The sequence below is a fragment of the Pezoporus wallicus genome, unplaced genomic scaffold (genome assembly GCF_028554395.1).
Source record: "Pezoporus wallicus isolate ANWC-B61680 ecotype Strahan unplaced genomic scaffold, APGP_CSIRO_Pwel_v1 contig_7731, whole genome shotgun sequence".
Taxonomy (NCBI): domain Eukaryota; kingdom Metazoa; phylum Chordata; class Aves; order Psittaciformes; family Psittacidae; genus Pezoporus; species Pezoporus wallicus.
In genome coordinates, this window is record NW_026635361.1 from 1,522,516 (window position 1) to 1,539,385 (window position 16,870).

The following is a 16,870-nucleotide window of genomic DNA, read 5'->3' on the forward strand; positions in this document are numbered from 1 at the left end:
GCAGCACAAGAGGGACGTGGAGCTGCTGGAGAGAGGCCAGAGGAGGCCATGGAGATGCTGCGAGGGCTGGAGCAGCTCTGCTCTGGAGCCAGGCTGAGAGAGCTGGGCTGGGGCAGCCTGGACAAGAGAAGGCTCCTGAAGGGGAGACCTCAGAGCAGCTCCAGTGCCTGAAGGGGCTGCAGGAAACCTGGAGAGGGGCTTGGGACAAGGGATGTAGGGACAGGCCAAGGGCAATGGCTTGAACCTGCCAGAGGGGAGACTGAGATGAGCTCTTAGGCAGAAGCTCTTCCCTGTGAGGGTGCTGAGGCGCTGGCACAGGGTGCCCAGAGAAGCTGTGGCTGCCCCATCCCTGGCAGTGTTCAAGGCCAGGTTGGACACAGGGTCTTGGAACAAGCTGCTCTAGTGGAAGGTGTCCCTGCCTGTGGCAGGGGTTGGAGCTGGATGAGCTTTAAGGGCCCTTCAACCCAAACCAGGCTGGGATTCTGTGACCAGGGAACGTCTTTCATTAAGGGACAACGATGAACACAACCTCCCATTCCCGAAAGGAGGATGTGAAACCTGCTACAAAGCCCATCCACAGAGAGCCATCAGACAACCACAGGGACTTCCATGGTGCTGCTTTCACTTGTCCTCATTAGAAACCAGGAGTTACCTGTTGCAATCACGTTCCCTGCTGGAGATTACGTCCAACCTCTTTTTGAACAGTGAGTAAAGCTCGAGCCCGGCCCTGCCTGCTTAGACACTGCAACAGCTTTCACATTCACTTCCTCAGTGCCAAAGCCATAAGTCCCTACACAAAAGCCACCCCACAGAAGGAATATTACAGGAACAGGGCCATCCGAAGGCTGTGCTAAAGCGAAGGAGAGGGAAAGAACTTTGTTTTCCTTCCTGCTCCCACTTGGATCCCTCAAACCCCTCAGCCCCATCACCAAACACTTCCTTTGCTCAGGAAATCGTCCCTTTTCCCCATTCCCACCCAGCTCCCTGCCGGAGAGCCAGCAGGTTAAACCCATGGAGGGCAATCCCGGGAAAGCAGCCCGAGGATTCCCAGCGGAAATCCCACCCTTTGCCCCCCGCCCCTATTTTCACGGCTGGAGGACACGTTTTGCCTCACGGGCCCGGTTCTAAGGGTTAGGGCTGAACCCCCAAAGCCCGGGGAGGTCGGGGGCAGCCTCCTCCAGCGGGGAGAACGGGAGGAAACGGGAGGAAACGGGAGGAAACGGGAGGAAACGGGAGGAAACGGGAGGAAACGGGAGGAAACGGGAGGAAACGGGAGGAAACGGGAGGAAACGGGAGGAAACGGGAGGAAACGCTGTCCCCGAGCCAGAGGCGGGCAGAGCCCGGTGACACCGCTCCCGGTGCACCGGGGCGGGGGGGGGGCGCGGCACAACCCAACGGCCCCGGAGGGTCCCCGAGGTGAGTGCCCGGCCCCATGGCCGGCCTGGGTAAGAAAGAGTCACTTCAACCCGTGTGGGCATTGCAACCAGCTGCGGTCCTCACCATCCCGGGTCCGGCCGGTTCGGGGAGGGATGTGGATGCCCTGTAGCCAGGGAGGGATGTGGATCCCCTATAGCCAGGGAGGGATGGGGATCCCCTATAGCCAGGGAGGGATGGGGATCCCCTATAGCCAGGGAGGGATGAGGATCTCTTATAGCCTGGGAGGGATGGGGATCCCTTATAGCCAGGGAGGGATGGGGATCCCTTATAGCCAGGGAGGGATGGGGATCCCTTATAGCCCAGGAGGGACAGGGATCCCCTATAGCCAGGGAGGGATGTGGACCCCCTATAGCCAGGGAGGGATGTAGATCTCCTATAGCCTGGAAGGGATGTGGATCCCCTATAACCCAGGAGGGATGTGGATCTCCTATAGCCTGGAAGGGATGTGGATCCCCTATAGCCTGGGAAGGAGAAGAGGAGAAGCCCGGCGTGACTCAGCCCCCAGGGGAGCTTTTGGCTGCATCCATTGCCAAGCAGCCTCCAGAAAAGCCCAAGTCATCCCTGCTGGCTGCCCGGCTCTGGTCCATCATCCATGTGCCCATCCGTCTGTGTGTGTCCCGCAGCTCTGGATGGGTACACACCCCCGTGGTGATGCCATCATCAGGGATAACCGCATCCCGCAGCGGACACTGGGGCAGTGGATCGCCGACAACCCTGCGTGCCTGGGGGCGAAGGTGAAGGACACCTTCCAGGGCCACCTCCCCTTCCTCTTCAAGGTGCTGTCCGTCAACACCGCCCTCTCCATCCAGGCGCACCCCAACAAGGTAGGGAGACCCTGGGTTGTGCTGGCAGCCCTTGCTGGTCCCTGTGGAGCTCACCCAGCCCCTTTGTCCCCTCTCCAGGAGCTGGCAGCGAAGCTGCATGCCCAGTTCCCGGAGCACTACCCTGATGCCAACCACAAGCCAGAGATGGCCATCGCTCTCACCCCCTTCGAGGGCTTGTGCGGCTTCCGGCCAGTGGCTGAGATCGTCTCCTTCCTCCAGAGTAAGGATGGGGATGCTGGTGGGATGAAGATGCCAGTGGGGCAGGATGGGGATGCTCGTGGTGTGGGATGGGGATGCTGGTGGGGTGGGTTGGGGATGCTGGTGTTATGGGGGTGCTGGTGGGGCAGGATGGGGATGCTGGTGGGATGGGGATGCCAGTGGGATTGGATGGGGATGCCAGTGGGATGGGGATGCTGGTGGGGCAAGATGGGGATGCCCGTGGGGCGGGATGGGATTGCCAGTGGGGCGGGGATGCTGGTGGGATGGAGATGTTGGTGGGGCAGGATGGGGATGCTGGTGGGATGGGGATGCCAGTGGGATAGGGATGCTGGTGGGATAGGGATGCTGGTGGGATGGGGATGCCGGTGGGGCGGGATGGGGATACTGGTGGGATGGGGATGCTGGTGGGGTGGGATAGGATTGCCAGGCTTCAGGAATGACGCATGCTGTCCCCCTGTGAGGCGTCCCCGAGCTGCGGGCACTCATCGGGGAGGTGGCAGCGGAGCAGCTGGAGCGCAGCGGGAGCGATGACCCCCGTGGCGTGTCGGCCGCGCTCCGCGTCTGCTTCACCCGCCTCATGAAGAGCGAGAAGAAGCTCTTCGTGGACCAGCTCAACATGCTGGTGAAGAGGATCTCCCAGGAAGGTGGGTCCCTTCCTATGGGGCTTGGGGGGCTCTGTTCAAGGGGAAGGGATGGGGCACTTCAAAGCTCCATCCCCACTGTGGTGCCTGGTGCATTGCAGTGGCGGAAGGGAAGGACACATCGGGGAGCAACGGGGACCTGCTGCTGCGGCTGCACTCACAGTACCCCGGGGACATCGGCTGCTTCACCATTTACTTCCTCAACCTGGTGAGGCTGGAGCCGGGAGAGGCCATGTTCCTGGGAGCCAACGAGCCCCATGCCTACCTGCACGGAGGTGAGCACCGCGGTGGCCTTCCCCAGTGGCCTCCCCAGGGTGCCCAGGGGCTCCTGCACCTGTTGGGCCATGGAGGTGGGCTGAGGGTGCTGCTCCATCCCCGCAGACTGCGTGGAGTGCATGGCGTGCTCGGACAACACGGTGCGCGCCGGGCTCACCCCCAAGTTCATCGATGTCCTCACCCTGTGCGAGATGCTCAACTACACACCAGCACCCAGCAGCTCCAAGATCTTCCCAGCGGCACAGAGCCAGCTCGATCCCAACGTCTACCTCTATGACCCGCCTGTGCCAGACTTTGCCATCATGAGGATAGAGGTGAGCGGTGGTGGGGACACGGAGGTGGACACCCCGGCTTTATCCCATCTCGGCTGTGCTCTAGAAGCCGGTGCACCAGTGAGGAAGGAGGGATGCTTGGAAGTGCTTGGGTTCCCCCTGCCTAGAGCTCCATCACCTTCTGCAGCAGCTCTGGGCGGAGGGAGGACCGGGAGGAGGGTTTGGGTGTCCCTGTGTTCAATCCCTGGGCGGGAATGGGGAGGCTCAAGCCGCGGTGACCCTTTCCCTTGCAGATCCCATCCTCCATCAAGCTGTACCTCGTCTCCGCCGTGGACTCGGCCAGCATCCTGCTGGTGATCCAAGGGGCAGCCGTGGGCACCTCCACAGCCGCGGCCTCCGAGATCCCCCTGTGCCGGGGCTCCGTCCTCTTCATCTCTGCCAACGAGAGCGTCTCGCTCCAGCTCTCCTCTCCCGATGGGATGCTGCTCTTCCGAGCCTGCTGCCTGCTCTGAGCCGGCCTGGGGCGCTTCCCCCCCCGGCCGCATTGGAGTAGATAGAAACTGACCTGGGCAAAGGCATCTCGCTTGGAAGTTTAACCTGTTAAACCCCCAGACCAGCCCCACCTGATGTAGAGAAAGAGCAGTTCCATGAATGAGCTCCTTGGACATGGTGTGGAGCAGAGAGGGCAGAGGAAGGGCATCTCCCCTCCTCACGAGCCATGTCCCCGTAGCATCGATCCCGCAGGGTGCTGCCAATGCCACAGTGACTCTGGTGGTTCTGTTTCCCCTCCTCATCCTTTGCTGAGCAGCAGCAGGGAGCCCGGAGCTCTGCACCCCAGCTCTTGAGCATCCCTGCCTGGCTTCTAGGAGCTGCTGCCACTGTGATGCTGAGGCCTCCTGCTGCTCCTGGTGGGCTCTTCCCAAGCCTGGTCGATGGCAGGGAGTCCTCTGAGCCGTGTCACCCCTTCCCCGGCTGTAAAAGGGGCTGCTTGGTGGGGTGACAGAGCTGGAGAGCCTCTGGTGCTGTGAATAAAGAGGTGACTTTGTCCTCGGTGCAGGGCAGCCTGGTGTGGGGAAGGAGGATGGGGAGAGCACTGCAGGGCTTGGGGACCAGGAGGCTGGGGTGGCCCTGGTACCCCCCTAGCATCGGCAGCTCCACAAGGAATGTGCCACCAGGGTGACAAGGGAAAAGCCATCAGTCTGGAACTGCACTGGGGTATGGGGAGGAGCCCCCCCCAGCAGGGCTGTGGGGGCTCAGCCCCCACCACAGCACCAACACATCCTCAGAGTAACAAGATGCAGTTTATTGAGTGCTCCCTTGAATGAATAGAATACAAAAAAAAAAACAAAAGCAACAGTTCAGGACCCTAGACATGAACTACTTAAATAAGGTTTCTAAGCAGCTGATTGTCCTCTATGGAGTAACAGGACCATGATTTAAGGCAGCTTTTAAGGTTCACAGCAAGTACAGCCTGCAGCCCCCCCAAACCTGCACCCGAAAGGGGGGTCCAGGCTGCCCCTCGCCTCCATCAAAGCAGCTCTGGGGACAACTGGAACATGCCACCAGCTCCAAACCCAGAACTTAACAGGTCCTCGAGGGGCAGAAAGCAGACAGGGAGGTCCCAGCATGCACAGTGGCTGCAGGTGGATGTAGCAATGCGGACACCTAAAGCTCAATCCACTCCATTGGGGTCCCTCCATTGGAGCTGCCAGCTTTGGTTCAGCTCAGCCCAGGCGTTAGGAGGGAACCCAGCAGCGATCATCGACCCCACCATCATTAGAGCAGCACAACCCATGTGTGGGGCCAGGTCCTGCACCTCAGCAAGGCCAATTAAAGGAGGAAAACAGGAGGTCAGGCAAAGCAGGGAGCATTTGCTGCTGCACCTCCCAGTCCCTTTCACGCCCCCTTGGAGATGCCTGAGCCCCAACCAGGTGACTGGTCCCATCCAAACCACCTGAATGTCACTGTGCCACCTCTCCCTGCTATTGCTGAGCATGAGGAAAAGTCCTTTGGGGTGGGTTGGTTGCAGCTGCTCACCATGAGAGGCATCGCAGCATCATTTGGTCTTTGTGTCACTGTCCCAGCGTCGACACGGACAGCAACAGCCATCCCATGAACAAAGAAAGTGCTGGTTTGTGCCCTGTTCTTGCAGGGCCCTGGATGAGCAGCGTCTACTGGATCACACAGGAGAGGCTGTCTCCGAAACAACAGGGGCAAGAAGAGGAGGTGATGGGTTTTGGGGGGATGAGATCCAGATCCTCATCATCAGGGACCTCGTCGAGGTGGTACCCATCCTGCAGCAGCTGCCGGCTCAGGTCCTGGTTCACCTGCTGGGAGGGACACGGAGGAGATGCAGATTGGTCCTGCTTTAGTTCAAGTTTAGGGCTTGCAAAGGGAAGGGCTGTGAGCAAGAAGGGCATCGCCTCCTCCTCCAGTGCCTCTGCATGGGGTGCAGCACCCCAACACACATCCCTGCATGGAGCCTTGAGGTGGCTGGGAGTGAGGGAGCCCCATCAGTCAGAGCCCTGCACTTGCCTCAGCAGAGGAGTAGCCTGAGGAACATCTGGATCCTGGCTCCTCGTCACTAAGGGAAGAAGGAAACAGTCAGAGCCAGAAGGGAAGCAGCATCTTTGTGCGGGATGCAGAGAAGGGAATCTCAGGGGTGCAGTTCTGAGCCAGATCCCCAAATCCCGGGATATTCCCCCACTCCCACCTGTCCGAATCGAGGGAGAGCAGGTTCTCATCAGCCGTCTGGCTCAGCGCCGTGTAGCCCTTGTTAAACCTGACCGACCTGTGGGGAAGCAAAGAACCAGCCCGTGACAGGCATTTTGGTATGGGAATCCAGCCCGCGGACTGATGAGCCAGGGCAGGGATCCCGGTCCTGAACCTCCCTTCCCACCCTAAGCTAACCCCAGCTGAGCCCTAGGCCACCCTCATGGGGAGATCCTCACCCCCAAACCACCTCCAGAGCAAGGAGAAGGAGGAGCTAGAGCAATCCCTGTTATTACACCGGGTGCCTGCTGGCCACAACGGAGCCCGCAGGTCTCCCAAAGGAACATGGCAAAGCAGAAACGGGCTCAAACCTCTTTGGTGCTGGTTTCGGGTTTGGCGCGGGTGCCCCCAGCAGCCCCTGCCTCCGCAGCGCCGCCTTCGCCAGCTCCCGCTGCCGCTCTGCAACACAGGGCAGGGCTGACACAGCCCTGGGGGGGCCGGCCTGAGCCCACCATGGGGCACACAGGGCTTTGGGAGGTGCAGGTCCCTGCCCGCATCCCGGCACAGCCCCCGGGGCAGCACTTACTGAGCTTGGCGTGGAGGGAGGGGGCCTTGCTCACGATGTACGGTCCCTTCTTCTCCACCGTGTCCGCCGCCTTGCTCAGCCTCTGGTTTTCAGCCCACATCAGCTACAACACAGGGACAGACACGGGTTTAGTAGCATCTGTCTACGGGGATGAAGTAACCTGGAGGCATCCCAGAGCATCTGGTCATCCCTGGGAATCTCCAGCTCCCCAGCCCTGCACCATGCCCGGAGGAGAGGGAGGAAAAGGAATAAGCCGATCTATTAGGGGAGGAAGGGATTCTTCGGGAGCAGCAATGCTAAATTAAAAGCACACGCGGTGGCCAGCAGTTCCGTTGTAAGCCTCACTCCAGTAATACCCCGGAGAAGCAGGGATGGAGGGGATTTAATGAGCAGGTTCATCAACTAAAATACAGGGATCATTGGGTTTAATTCCTCTGCAGGTTTTGAGCCTTCCAAGCTTCCCCTTGTGCAGGAATTAGAGGGAGCAGTTAATGAAGCAACAAGGCAGAGGGCTTGGGGCACTGATGGGAGAGCACAGCCGGGATTAGCAGGGTCTGAAGCTGGAATTAGCAGGGCAGAGCCTTACCCGCAGGAATAACCCCGCGCACAGGGAGCTGCGGGATTAACCGCGATGGCAGCAAACCCCTGCCTGCACCTTGTGCTCCCCTGTGCTGCCCCATATCACCCATGCACATACCCTATACTTCCTCACACACATATCCCAGCCCTATACCCTCTTGTATGTGCCTTGTATCCTCCTGTATATGCCCTATACTGCCCCACACACATATCCTAGCCCTATAGTATCTATGCACATACCCTATGTTGCCACACACACATACCCCAGCCCTGTAACATCAATGCACATGCCCTATGCTGCCCCACACACACATCCCAGCCCTACAGTATCAATGCACATATGCTATGCTGCCCCACACACATATAGCCCTATAGTATCTATGCACATACCCTATGCTGCCCCCCACACATGCTCCAGCCCTACAGTATCAATGCACATGCCCTATGCTGCCCCACACACATACCCCAGCCCTACAGTATCAATGCACATACCCTACGCTGCCCCATACGTGTACCCTAGCCCTACACCCATGATGAACACACGCCATACTGCCCTATGCGTACACCCCAGCCCTGTACCACCTATGCCCATACCCGGTACTGCTCCCTGTACCCCAGCCCCACACCCCCATGCACACCCCCTACACCCCACAGCCCCCCACGTACCCCCGGGCCCCGCCGCCCGCCGGCTCTGCCCGCACCGGCACCGGCTCCGGCTCCTCCGCCGTCTGCCGCCATGGCCTCCCTTTCGCCCCGCCCCTTTCCCCCCGCCCGCCAATGGCAGAGGTCGGTGGCGGCGAGACCCAGCCAATGGGAGGAGAGGAGGTGGTGCGCCCCCTCGGCCTGCCGCGCATGCGCAGAGAGCCGTCATGGGGCTGCAGACCGCGATGCGCTTCCCTGCCGGAGCTCCCGTTTTCCTGGAAAAGTCCCTTTTTCTGGTGGAAAAACCCCACAAAATTCCCTTTTCCCCCCTTTTTTTGTCCCCCCTCCCCCTCCGCCTGCACGGGAACCGCGGTAGGAAACGGGCTCTGCAAAGCAACATCCCCCGTGGAGCGATCCCCAGCCCTGCAGAGGGCACAGGGCTGCGAACGGGAGTCTCCCACCGCGCCAAGAGCTTCCCGCAGGGACACGGCTTCCCCAGGGGCAGGGGGCTCTGTGAGCCCTTGTTCTGCTCCTCCTCCATAAAGCCGGGGGTACAGCAGGGTCCCTGCGCCCTTCCCTTCCCCATGGAGGAAGGGCCGTGGGCACTGCAAGCAAACAAGGGTTTATTCACCCCTGGGAGGGTGTTTTGCCCTTTATTTCCTCCTTTTCCCCATGACCCCAGCCCCCAGAACAACCACAGGAGCCACTGCCACCGCGTCAGTCAAACCAGGTTTTCCTTTATTAGGTCCAACTCCGCCTCACGTACATTGTGACTCAATAAAGGAAGTTAGCTGAAGTTAAGAGGATTTTAACACTTGTGCCTGCAGGCGGCTGTGTACAATCAGGTGGCACCAGTGAAATGCTGGGGTAATGCACCTGCAATGGAAAAGAACACAAAAGGCATCAAAGCAGCAGCCCGGACCTCCACCATGTGTCACAGGGGGCTCATGTGAGCTCATCTAAGAGGCTGGGGAGCTAAATGTCTTCTATGGCTGTTCTCAAGTTTAGCAAGTACTCGGAAGCTCTAAAAAGACAGTAAAGTAAGTGGTTTCCCAGGACTCGAGGCTGTTCCATCAAGCACCACTCCTGAAATAAAGGGTATTCAGTGAAGCTCTGGCCATGCTCCAGCTGATCTGCTTATTCGGTAAGCAAGGAGTGCTCCAAAGTAGCGTTTAATTACAGAAAAGATGCTATTTTAAGTGTAATGTGAAGAAACTGATAGAATCATGAAATGATTTGGGTTGGAAGGGACCTTAAAGCTCATCCAGTTCCAACCCTGCCACGGGCAGGGACATCTTCCACTAGAGCAGCTTGCTCCAAGCCCCTGTGTCCAACCTGGCCTTGAACACTGCCAGGGATGGGGCAGCCACAGCTTCTCTGGGCACCCTGTGCCAGCGCCTCAGCACCCTCTCAGGCAAGAGCTTCTGCCTTAGATCTAACCTGAACTTCCCCTGTTTCAGTTTGAACCCATCACCCCTTGTCCTATTGCTACAGTCCCTGATGAAGAATCCCTCCACAGCATCCTTGTAGCCCCCTTCACGTATTGGGTGACCACCATCAGTGAGGCTCATTTTCCAGCATAAGCTATAAGCAGGGTCTCCCAGTTTTCTAAATGGGCAAGATTGCGACAATAATGCGCAGCACGTTTGTGCATTCCCAATGGAAACAAGCTTGCCATTTACTAAAACACACTTCTGGGGCCAAGCTGCTGAGCAGTCAACATGTTGCAATACCCATTGTCTTAGCAACTACCTAGACACTGCTGGGGATGGTGGCAACCATCCCATCCCTTCCCAAGGATGGGGTAACACTTAGTTTTACAAGTGTTAGCATCTTTTCCAGGAGGCATGTAGGTACACATATTTGGAGACTCACACTACACACAGCCCTGTAAAGGCAAGGAAGGGCACTCTGTCCTTGCCAGGAGAGTTTTGGGGTACCCGTTTCCCATGCCATGACTCGCAGAAGCACCAGCATCCCTTACCAATAACATTTATGCTTTGTCCAGGCCCAGTTCCTCTGGAGTGGAGATTCCCAATTCACTCAAAGTTGGTCTAAGCTCCTGGATAACGTAAGGGTAGATTTCCTTGTGAGGTCCTGCCTTGTCCTAAAGGAAAAGGAATGGTGTTATTTCCACAGCAAGGGGCTGTACAGCGGTCAGGTTTGCAATCCAGATGTGTGGACTCATGAGGGCAGGAGATCACAGCCCAGCTCTGCCTAGGAAAAACAACGCAACTTGCTTGGAAATCAGGGAAAAACCATCACTCCTTGGGTAAGAGCATGTTACTGTCCCCAAGTTCTGATCAATTGAGTTATCCCTTAGATGGTGGGGACAAAGGGGGCAAACAAAAAAGAGATAAGGGAAACACAGGAAGTTTCTTCCATCAGCCTCTAAAAACACCAAGAGAGTTTCAGTTCTACAGAACGCACAGAGCAGCAATAGCAACCACAGAGGAAAATGACTGTGGAGCACAGTCTGCAGCAGGTGTATGTAAGTCCTTGGGACAAAAAGGCAGCTGGAAGAGCAGAGCTGCTGGCTTCCAGGACTGAAACAGGACTCCTGCCTCCGTGCTCACCCACTTTAACTCCCTGCTAAGTGAAGGCTGGACTCAGGTTTCAAGGTGCTGGTTTCTGCTGGGTTTCAAGGCTGTGCAGCTCAGCGTTCAGCCCTTTAGGAAGCTGGTAAACTGCCTCTGCCTGAGGGATTCCTGCTAATGCTTGTTTTAAAACTAAAAGGAAGAAAAATCCTTCACCTTTCCCACCAGAGGCAGTGGCAGGAAAGGAAAATACCAACCTAAGAACATCCTACCTGAAGCTGTGCTGCTGAGTGCTCTCAAAACTTATCCAAGGCACCAAGCACACACTCACATGGAAGCTATGGACTCTACCAATGGGAAACAGTGTCTTTCCTTGGCACCACTGAGAGCAAGCCCAGGCAGACGCTGCGCTCTGGGCACGGAGGGCTCAGCAGTGAGCCCGGAGCTGCTGTTCCACTCACCTTTACCACTTCTAAGATGCGGACAGCGGTGGCAAAGTCGTTTAACCGTCTGCATGCCCTCAGAGCTGCGTCGATGATCTTTGGTTCCGGAACCAGGTCATACCCCACAAGTGTGTTGATGCCTGTGAAACACCAAGAGGGCCTTGGTAGCAGCTCCTCGTGCTATCAGAAGGAACCCACTGAGCGTTACTGTGCTCCACTTTATGAAGGGATTAAGTCTCACCACCATTAGGAGCTGATGAGACTTTTCACTGCTATTCAGGGGACACACAAACAGCCCAGGGTTTTCTTTTGCTTTTCTCCCTACTCTACTACTGTAGATTTTAAGTTGACTTCATGAAATCCTGGTGAGCCAGTTCCATCCATGCTCCCCACAGGAGTCGGTGTCTGCACCACAGCAGTTATGGAACCGTTAAGGAATACCAAATGACTTCATTCCTACAAGTGTAATGAAAACTAGAAGTCAAGCTGCTGGCTCTTCCCCTCCAAGGGACTACAGCCCATACCTCACGCAGGTGATGCTGGAATGATCCCTCTGGCTGTTACGCAAACACATGTTCAAGCCCTAATTGGGGCAGTTTAATAGGAGCTGGCAAACAACAATGGAGGCACCAGTCTGCATGAGTTATGGCCAAGCCATTAGCTCAAAGGCCAAATTCAAACGTGTGTGGTTATGCTCTAGGCAACAACTGAGCTCAGATGCATTTTCCTCAGAGCAAACGTTTCTCTCCCTCCCACCCAGGTGCTGAAATGTGTGTTCTGGGGCACTAAAGCTTACAAAGCCTGACTCCCACCGTGTCATAGCCCTCATTCTGCATCCTTGCAACCTGCTTGTGTGAGCAGGTAAGGTGCCACTGCCCGATACAATAGGCTCACAGCAAACAGCATAAGCACAGAGCAGCCCCAGCAGGGTACATACAGGATTGCTGCATCTAACCCCAGTTTTCCCTCTTCCTGCTCCCCAACAGCAAAGTCAAATCCATTTGTTATTCCTGGCCACTGAACCGTTCTATTTACTCTGTGGTCACTCTCCCCTTTCCACTCAACTCACCTTTCCTGAGCTCCCAGGCATCAATATCTGGCTTGTTGAAATAGGTCACCCAGCGAGCATCAAACTCTTCATCTGACTCTTGTGACCCATGGGAGTAGCAGCGGGCGTGCAGCACAGCTGGAGGCAGAGAGGAAGAGATGTGGAGCAAACAGGAAGGAACTGCACTTTAGCCCTGACCAGCGCATCAAAAGCCATAGAAAGAGGTGTTTCACTCACTACAGTCAGTCTGGATCAGTCCTCAGCTGGGATATGCACTGGATGGATACAGCTTATTCAACACTGTTGGTTTGACTGGTGGCAAAGTGTGTGTTTTCTGATCTACATCAGGCTCCCAAAGTGCTCCCAAACCCTTTGGTTAGAGCAGGATTATTTAATGAGGGGAAACACCAGAGAAAACCCCTTCAGTATAACCAGTGCTTCAGAGAAGTTTCCTGGGAGCCCTGTTTCTGCAGGACACAGGAATCTTCCCTCTTTCCAGAACCAAGGAAGCCAAAGAAACATCCCACACAGGTACTCCATCAGCAAAATTGTTCCGCTCCCTGCTTTGACCCCTCTCAAAGCATCAGGACATGTCCACGGTCAGCTTGTCAGTGGCATTCCTCCAGAACTAAACCCTTACACCCCATTAGTTACACCGCTGCTCACTTCAGACAACACACTGCCTTATTCCACCTGCTCCTGAGACTGCTCCACAACTGAGTCTGTGCAGTAATCCAAGAAAAGCAGATTTCCCAACCAACTGATGGGTTTCCCAACCAGGCTGGTTTTGAGGGATGACTCAATAGCAATGTACCTCTGAAGCTTTTGAGTCCAGCACAAGTTCAGAGCTGATGAGGGCTTGTTTTGAAGAGGTTTTAGCACAAAATGACATGGGCCCAAATGTAACAGCTCTCAAGCAAAGGGACCAGAGCTATTCCTTCCAACAGGCTACTGAGGGGTTGAAGGAGGACAAAAGCTATTGCTGTCTGTGCCCGTGCAAGATAAAACTCCCATGGCTGTAACTGCATTTGTATTTGATCAATCACAAAGCACAGAAGGGGACCATACTGCAATGGACAAATGCCATTGACACAATTCTGAACTCATTTCCTCCCTCAACACTGCTCTTTACCAAAATATCCCTTTTTGGGGGGAGTTTTGCCTTTTTTTAACCCGCAGAGGTTGGAACTAAACGCGGGGCACAGGCAGCTCCACCTGCAGCACAGTCATTCCCTGCAAGCTCCTGGCTGGAGACGCTTCCTTCCCTCCTGGTAATTCCACCCCACCAATGTTTGCAGAGAGGTCACACACTAGATATGACCTTGCCAGCGTGGAGCTCTGCTTCAGAGGAAGGCAGAGCTGAGCGGGCACTCCTCCTTTCTCATCCTTACCCGAGCCCCTCATGCTGCCTAGCTACAAAGCTGTATTCACAGCAAGAAGCCCCTAAACAGAGCTGCTGGTTTGCAGCCTTCCCAGATACACTGTTCTGCTTTGAGGAGTGCAGGGAACAGCCACACTGCGAACCAGCAGCCTGGTTCTAGGTAAAGTACAATGGAAGGAACCTCAAGGAGTATCTTTAGTCTCCTGAAGTGATGGCCCAGCCAGCGCACAACCCAGATTTCCATGAGGTTCAATGTGTCAGCTGTGGTTCTGGTTTCTGCAGTGCTTCCTAAGCCAGGGAAATGGGAAGATAAACCACCCTGCATCTCGTTTCTCTCCATCACTAGGTAAGGGAAAGGCAAATTCAGGCCAAGCCAGAATTGTAACGCACTTTTTGTGTTCCAGGAGGAGATTCCCCATCTCTGCCCAGCTCCAAAGCAGCTCCTTGACCCTGCTTTCTCCAATAAAGCACATGCCCAGCAGAGCTCAGAGCAAGAGAGAAGAGAAGGCTGAGTGGAGACCTCATAGCAGCCTTCCAGTATCTGAAGGGGGCCCATAGGGATACTGTGGAGGGACTCTTCATTAGGGACTGTAGTGACAGGACAAGGGGTAATGGGTTAAAACTTAAACAGGGGAAGTTTAGATTGGATATAAGGAGGAAGTTCTTTCCTGTTAGGGTGGTGAGGCACTGGAATGGGTTGCCCAGGGAGGTTGTGAATGCTTCCATCCCTGGCAGTGTTCAAGGCCAGGTTCAATGAAGCCTTGGGTGAGATGGTTTAGTGTGAGGTGTCCCTGCCCATGGCAGGGGGTTGGAACTGGATGATCTTAAGGTCCTTTCCAACCCTAACTATTCTATGATTCTATGTACATGCTCAAGTGCTGTTTGAGGGGAAACACTTTCTTTCCTAATCACAAAAGCAAAGCCTGCAGGGAAATAGCACATCTAGTTTGAGAAGAGCGCAGAGCCACGTTCCCAAATGCCATCTTGAAGTCAAACCCCTAAAGTCTCCTTCCATGGAGCTCAACAAAACCATTCCCTTTAGTCTTAAACTAAGGAACAACTCGGTTAGGCTAAAAGGGCACTGAAGGAAAATGCAACAGGCTACAAGAACATGGATTATGGATTGCCAGCATGTGTTTTCCAACCTTTCCCTGGTTTATCTCCCATGCTAACACTCACATCTACATCCGGGAGGCCGGACCCTGCGATCCACCCTGGCAAAGCTGAGGCAGGAGCCAGCTGGAGCCTGGCACTTCCCTGGGGTCCCTCAAGGTCACGGTCACACACAGGTGGAAGTCACACCATGCCAACCCATCCACACGGAGATTCCCAGCTCGGGGAGGAAGCCAAGGGCAAGCTGTGTCTCCAGAGGTGTGCTTGCAAGAGAACTCCACTGGTTTTGAGAGCACTCTGGTGCTAAAATCGCCTGACACCACACTTTAAAGCTTCCCCCAGCACCAGAATTCAGCCGCTTTCCCTGGCAATGAGCACTGAATTAAAGCACTCATCCAGAGGAGCATTCGTTTACATTAATTCCCTGGGAAAAGGCAGCCGTGTCAAGTGAGGCCTTTGTAATACAAGACCTTGGGAAAGAAGAGCTCGGACCCTGCTCCGTGTTAGCAAAGGCGCAGAGAAGGTAGGGCACGAGCAGCCGGGGTCCTGCAGGAGCCCAGAGGGGCGGCGGGCACGGGGATTTAATGGGGTTTGAATTAAAACAGGGGTTTAAAGACGTGTCAAAGAAACCCCAGCACACGAACACCACAATCGCCGCTTAACCCTTTGCACTTTAAAGGCAGGCAGCAATACGGCCCCTGCGGCAAGTGCTTAACTCCCACACACCCCGAGCGCTTTAACCGCGCTCCGTGCCCGTTAATCAGCTGTTAATTGCGGGGCACGGGCACCGTCTCCCCGCAGGCCGGGTGTTCAGCTCTGCTTTCCCCATCAGCACCGAGGCCGCGCTGTTTCTCTTCCTCCCCTTCCGATTAATCGGGGTGCTGATGAGGGCAGCGGGAGGAAGCCGCGGCAGGCCCGGCCCAGCGCCGGTCCCGGGGGCCGTGAGGAGCTCGGTGCCGGCCCCGGATGCGGAGGTCACCGCCGACCTCCGTCAATGTCACCTTCAGGAGAGGCCCGGGAAAGCGCCGCCGCCCTCGCTACAGCTCCCGGGCCGGGGCCCGGCGCCCGCCCCTTGGCGGTGAGGCCGGTACCGACGGGGGGGGTGGTTACCGGGGCAGGCGGCAGCGGGTCAGCGCCGGGCCCAGCGGCGCGGCGAGCACTAGGCCGCAGGCGCGGCCTGCCCTCGGGTGACAGCGGCGGGTCACCGCAAGGACACGGCGCCACCCGGGGACCGGGAGGGGAACCGCGGCGGGGTGCGGGGCCGGGGCCGCTGGGCGGGCGGGGTGCTGAGGGGGGAAGGTGTGAAGCAAGCGGGCGGCCGCTCACCTGCGGGGCCGACGGGCCTGCGGACGGCAGCGCGGAGGCCGGAGACGGCGCAGCGGCGGAGGAGCGCGGCGGCAGCCTGCATGGCGGCGGGGAGGCAGCACCGGGCGCCGCTCGCTCCTGCACCGGGCACCGGACCGCGGGCGGGGAGGGAGGGACGGCGGGCGGGCAGGACGGAGGCGGCGGCTATGGTGGCTCGGCGGGGACACGCCGCGCCGCACGCGTGACGGCGGGAAGCCGCAGGGGCGGGGCTGAGGGCGGTGCCTGCCGCCATTTTGTGGCGTGTGGGGACGGGCCGGGAGGGGAGAGGAGCGGGTTTGTGCCCCCATCGGCAGCGGGCGGTGCTCGGGGCTGTTTGTGTGGTGACACCGGCCCCGTTCACCCGGCCCGTGACGGTGGTGGCCACAGGGCAGGGCGAGGTGCCGTGGTCGCCGTGCTGCCAGCCCTCACAGCGGGGATCGGCTCGCTGTGAGGGGAAGATGGGGCGCAGCGCGGCTCTGGGTGGCCCCGTCCGCTCCCCAGGGGTTGTCTTGTCACCTCGTTGTCCCCAAACCTAGCCCCTGACCGCCTTCAGTCTCTGTTGCCCCGTGTTCCCGTCACTGCTGCGCTCAGCATCGCCCCAGAGGCGGTTCATGAGGCTCGTGGGGCTGAGCCTGGCTCTGCGGCGCACATCCTCGCCGTGCCCCCTCGGGAGCCGTGGCGCCAGCTGGCACCGCGCTGTTTGAATGCTGCTCCTTTCGGGTTACGAGCCCTGTTAACCGCTCATGCAGGAAACGCCTCGGTCCGGAGAGGACAGGATCCCCTCCGAGGCTGGAACTGCCTGCGTGTAAAATCCAT

The 16,870-nt window shown here is 57.4% G+C and overlaps 3 protein-coding genes across 4 annotated transcripts; 1 reads left to right on the forward strand and 2 right to left on the reverse strand.

Annotated features, from left to right (window-relative positions):
* The first annotated feature begins 1,879 nt into the window (after window positions 1–1,879).
* MPI (mannose phosphate isomerase) lies at window positions 1,880–4,721 on the forward strand. The gene is made up of 6 exons (XM_057421469.1): window positions 1,880–2,261; window positions 2,340–2,481; window positions 2,942–3,124; window positions 3,223–3,396; window positions 3,503–3,711; window positions 3,963–4,721. The coding sequence occupies exons 1-6, from the start codon at window positions 1,881–1,883 to the stop codon at window positions 4,179–4,181; spliced, it is 1,308 nt and encodes a 435-aa protein (XP_057277452.1). The 5' UTR covers window position 1,880; the 3' UTR covers window positions 4,182–4,721.
* Window positions 4,722–4,954: 233 nt separating this feature from the next.
* Window positions 4,955–7,146, reverse strand: FAM219B (family with sequence similarity 219 member B). 2 transcript variants are annotated; one of them, XM_057420426.1, is made up of 5 exons: window positions 6,968–7,146; window positions 6,753–6,840; window positions 6,383–6,460; window positions 6,205–6,253; window positions 4,955–5,996 (listed from the first exon to the last, which is right to left on the reverse strand). In XM_057420426.1, the coding sequence occupies exons 1-5, from the start codon at window positions 7,065–7,067 to the stop codon at window positions 5,841–5,843; spliced, it is 471 nt and encodes a 156-aa protein (XP_057276409.1). In that variant the 5' UTR covers window positions 7,068–7,146; the 3' UTR covers window positions 4,955–5,840. The 2 variants fall into 2 exon arrangements, with proteins under 2 accessions (XP_057276409.1, XP_057276399.1); XM_057420416.1 differs by having other exon boundaries at window positions 4,955–5,999.
* Window positions 7,147–8,904: 1,758 nt separating this feature from the next.
* On the reverse strand, window positions 8,905–16,183 carry LOC130605756 (cytochrome c oxidase subunit 5A, mitochondrial). The gene is made up of 5 exons (XM_057421481.1): window positions 16,037–16,183; window positions 12,238–12,354; window positions 11,187–11,308; window positions 10,173–10,295; window positions 8,905–9,064 (listed from the first exon to the last, which is right to left on the reverse strand). The coding sequence occupies exons 1-4, from the start codon at window positions 16,116–16,118 to the stop codon at window positions 10,182–10,184; spliced, it is 435 nt and encodes a 144-aa protein (XP_057277464.1). The 5' UTR covers window positions 16,119–16,183; the 3' UTR covers window positions 8,905–9,064; window positions 10,173–10,181.
* Between the last annotated feature and the right edge of the window lie 687 nt (window positions 16,184–16,870).

What these genes read in the sequence shown, in the direction of transcription:
- MPI (XM_057421469.1), top strand. Translation starts at nt 1,881, where the DNA reads ATGTGGATCCCCTATAGCCTGGGAAGGAGAAGAGGAGAAGCCCGGCGT. An exon ending in GATCGTCTCCTTCCTCCAGA is followed by an intron (nt 2,482 to 2,941) that starts GTAAGGATGGGG and finishes TCCCCCTGTGAG; the next exon opens with GCGTCCCCGAGCTGCGGGCA. An exon ending in TTGCCATCATGAGGATAGAG is followed by an intron (nt 3,712 to 3,962) that starts GTGAGCGGTGGT and finishes TTTCCCTTGCAG; the next exon opens with ATCCCATCCTCCATCAAGCT.
- FAM219B (XM_057420416.1), bottom strand. Translation starts at nt 7,067, where the DNA reads ATGTGGGCTGAAAACCAGAGGCTGAGCAAGGCGGCGGACACGGTGGAG. An exon ending in CTCCCTCCACGCCAAGCTCA is followed by an intron (nt 6,841 to 6,967) that starts GTAAGTGCTGCC and finishes CCTGTGTTGCAG; the next exon opens with AGCGGCAGCGGGAGCTGGCG. An exon ending in CTCTCCCTCGATTCGGACAG is followed by an intron (nt 6,254 to 6,382) that starts GTGGGAGTGGGG and finishes TTCTTCCCTTAG; the next exon opens with TGACGAGGAGCCAGGATCCA.
- LOC130605756 (XM_057421481.1), bottom strand. Translation starts at nt 16,118, where the DNA reads ATGCAGGCTGCCGCCGCGCTCCTCCGCCGCTGCGCCGTCTCCGGCCTC. An exon ending in CAGGCCCGTCGGCCCCGCAG is followed by an intron (nt 12,355 to 16,036) that starts GTGAGCGGCCGC and finishes CTCTGCCTCCAG; the next exon opens with CTGTGCTGCACGCCCGCTGC. An exon ending in GCATCTTAGAAGTGGTAAAG is followed by an intron (nt 10,296 to 11,186) that starts GTGAGTGGAACA and finishes CTTTTCCTTTAG; the next exon opens with GACAAGGCAGGACCTCACAA.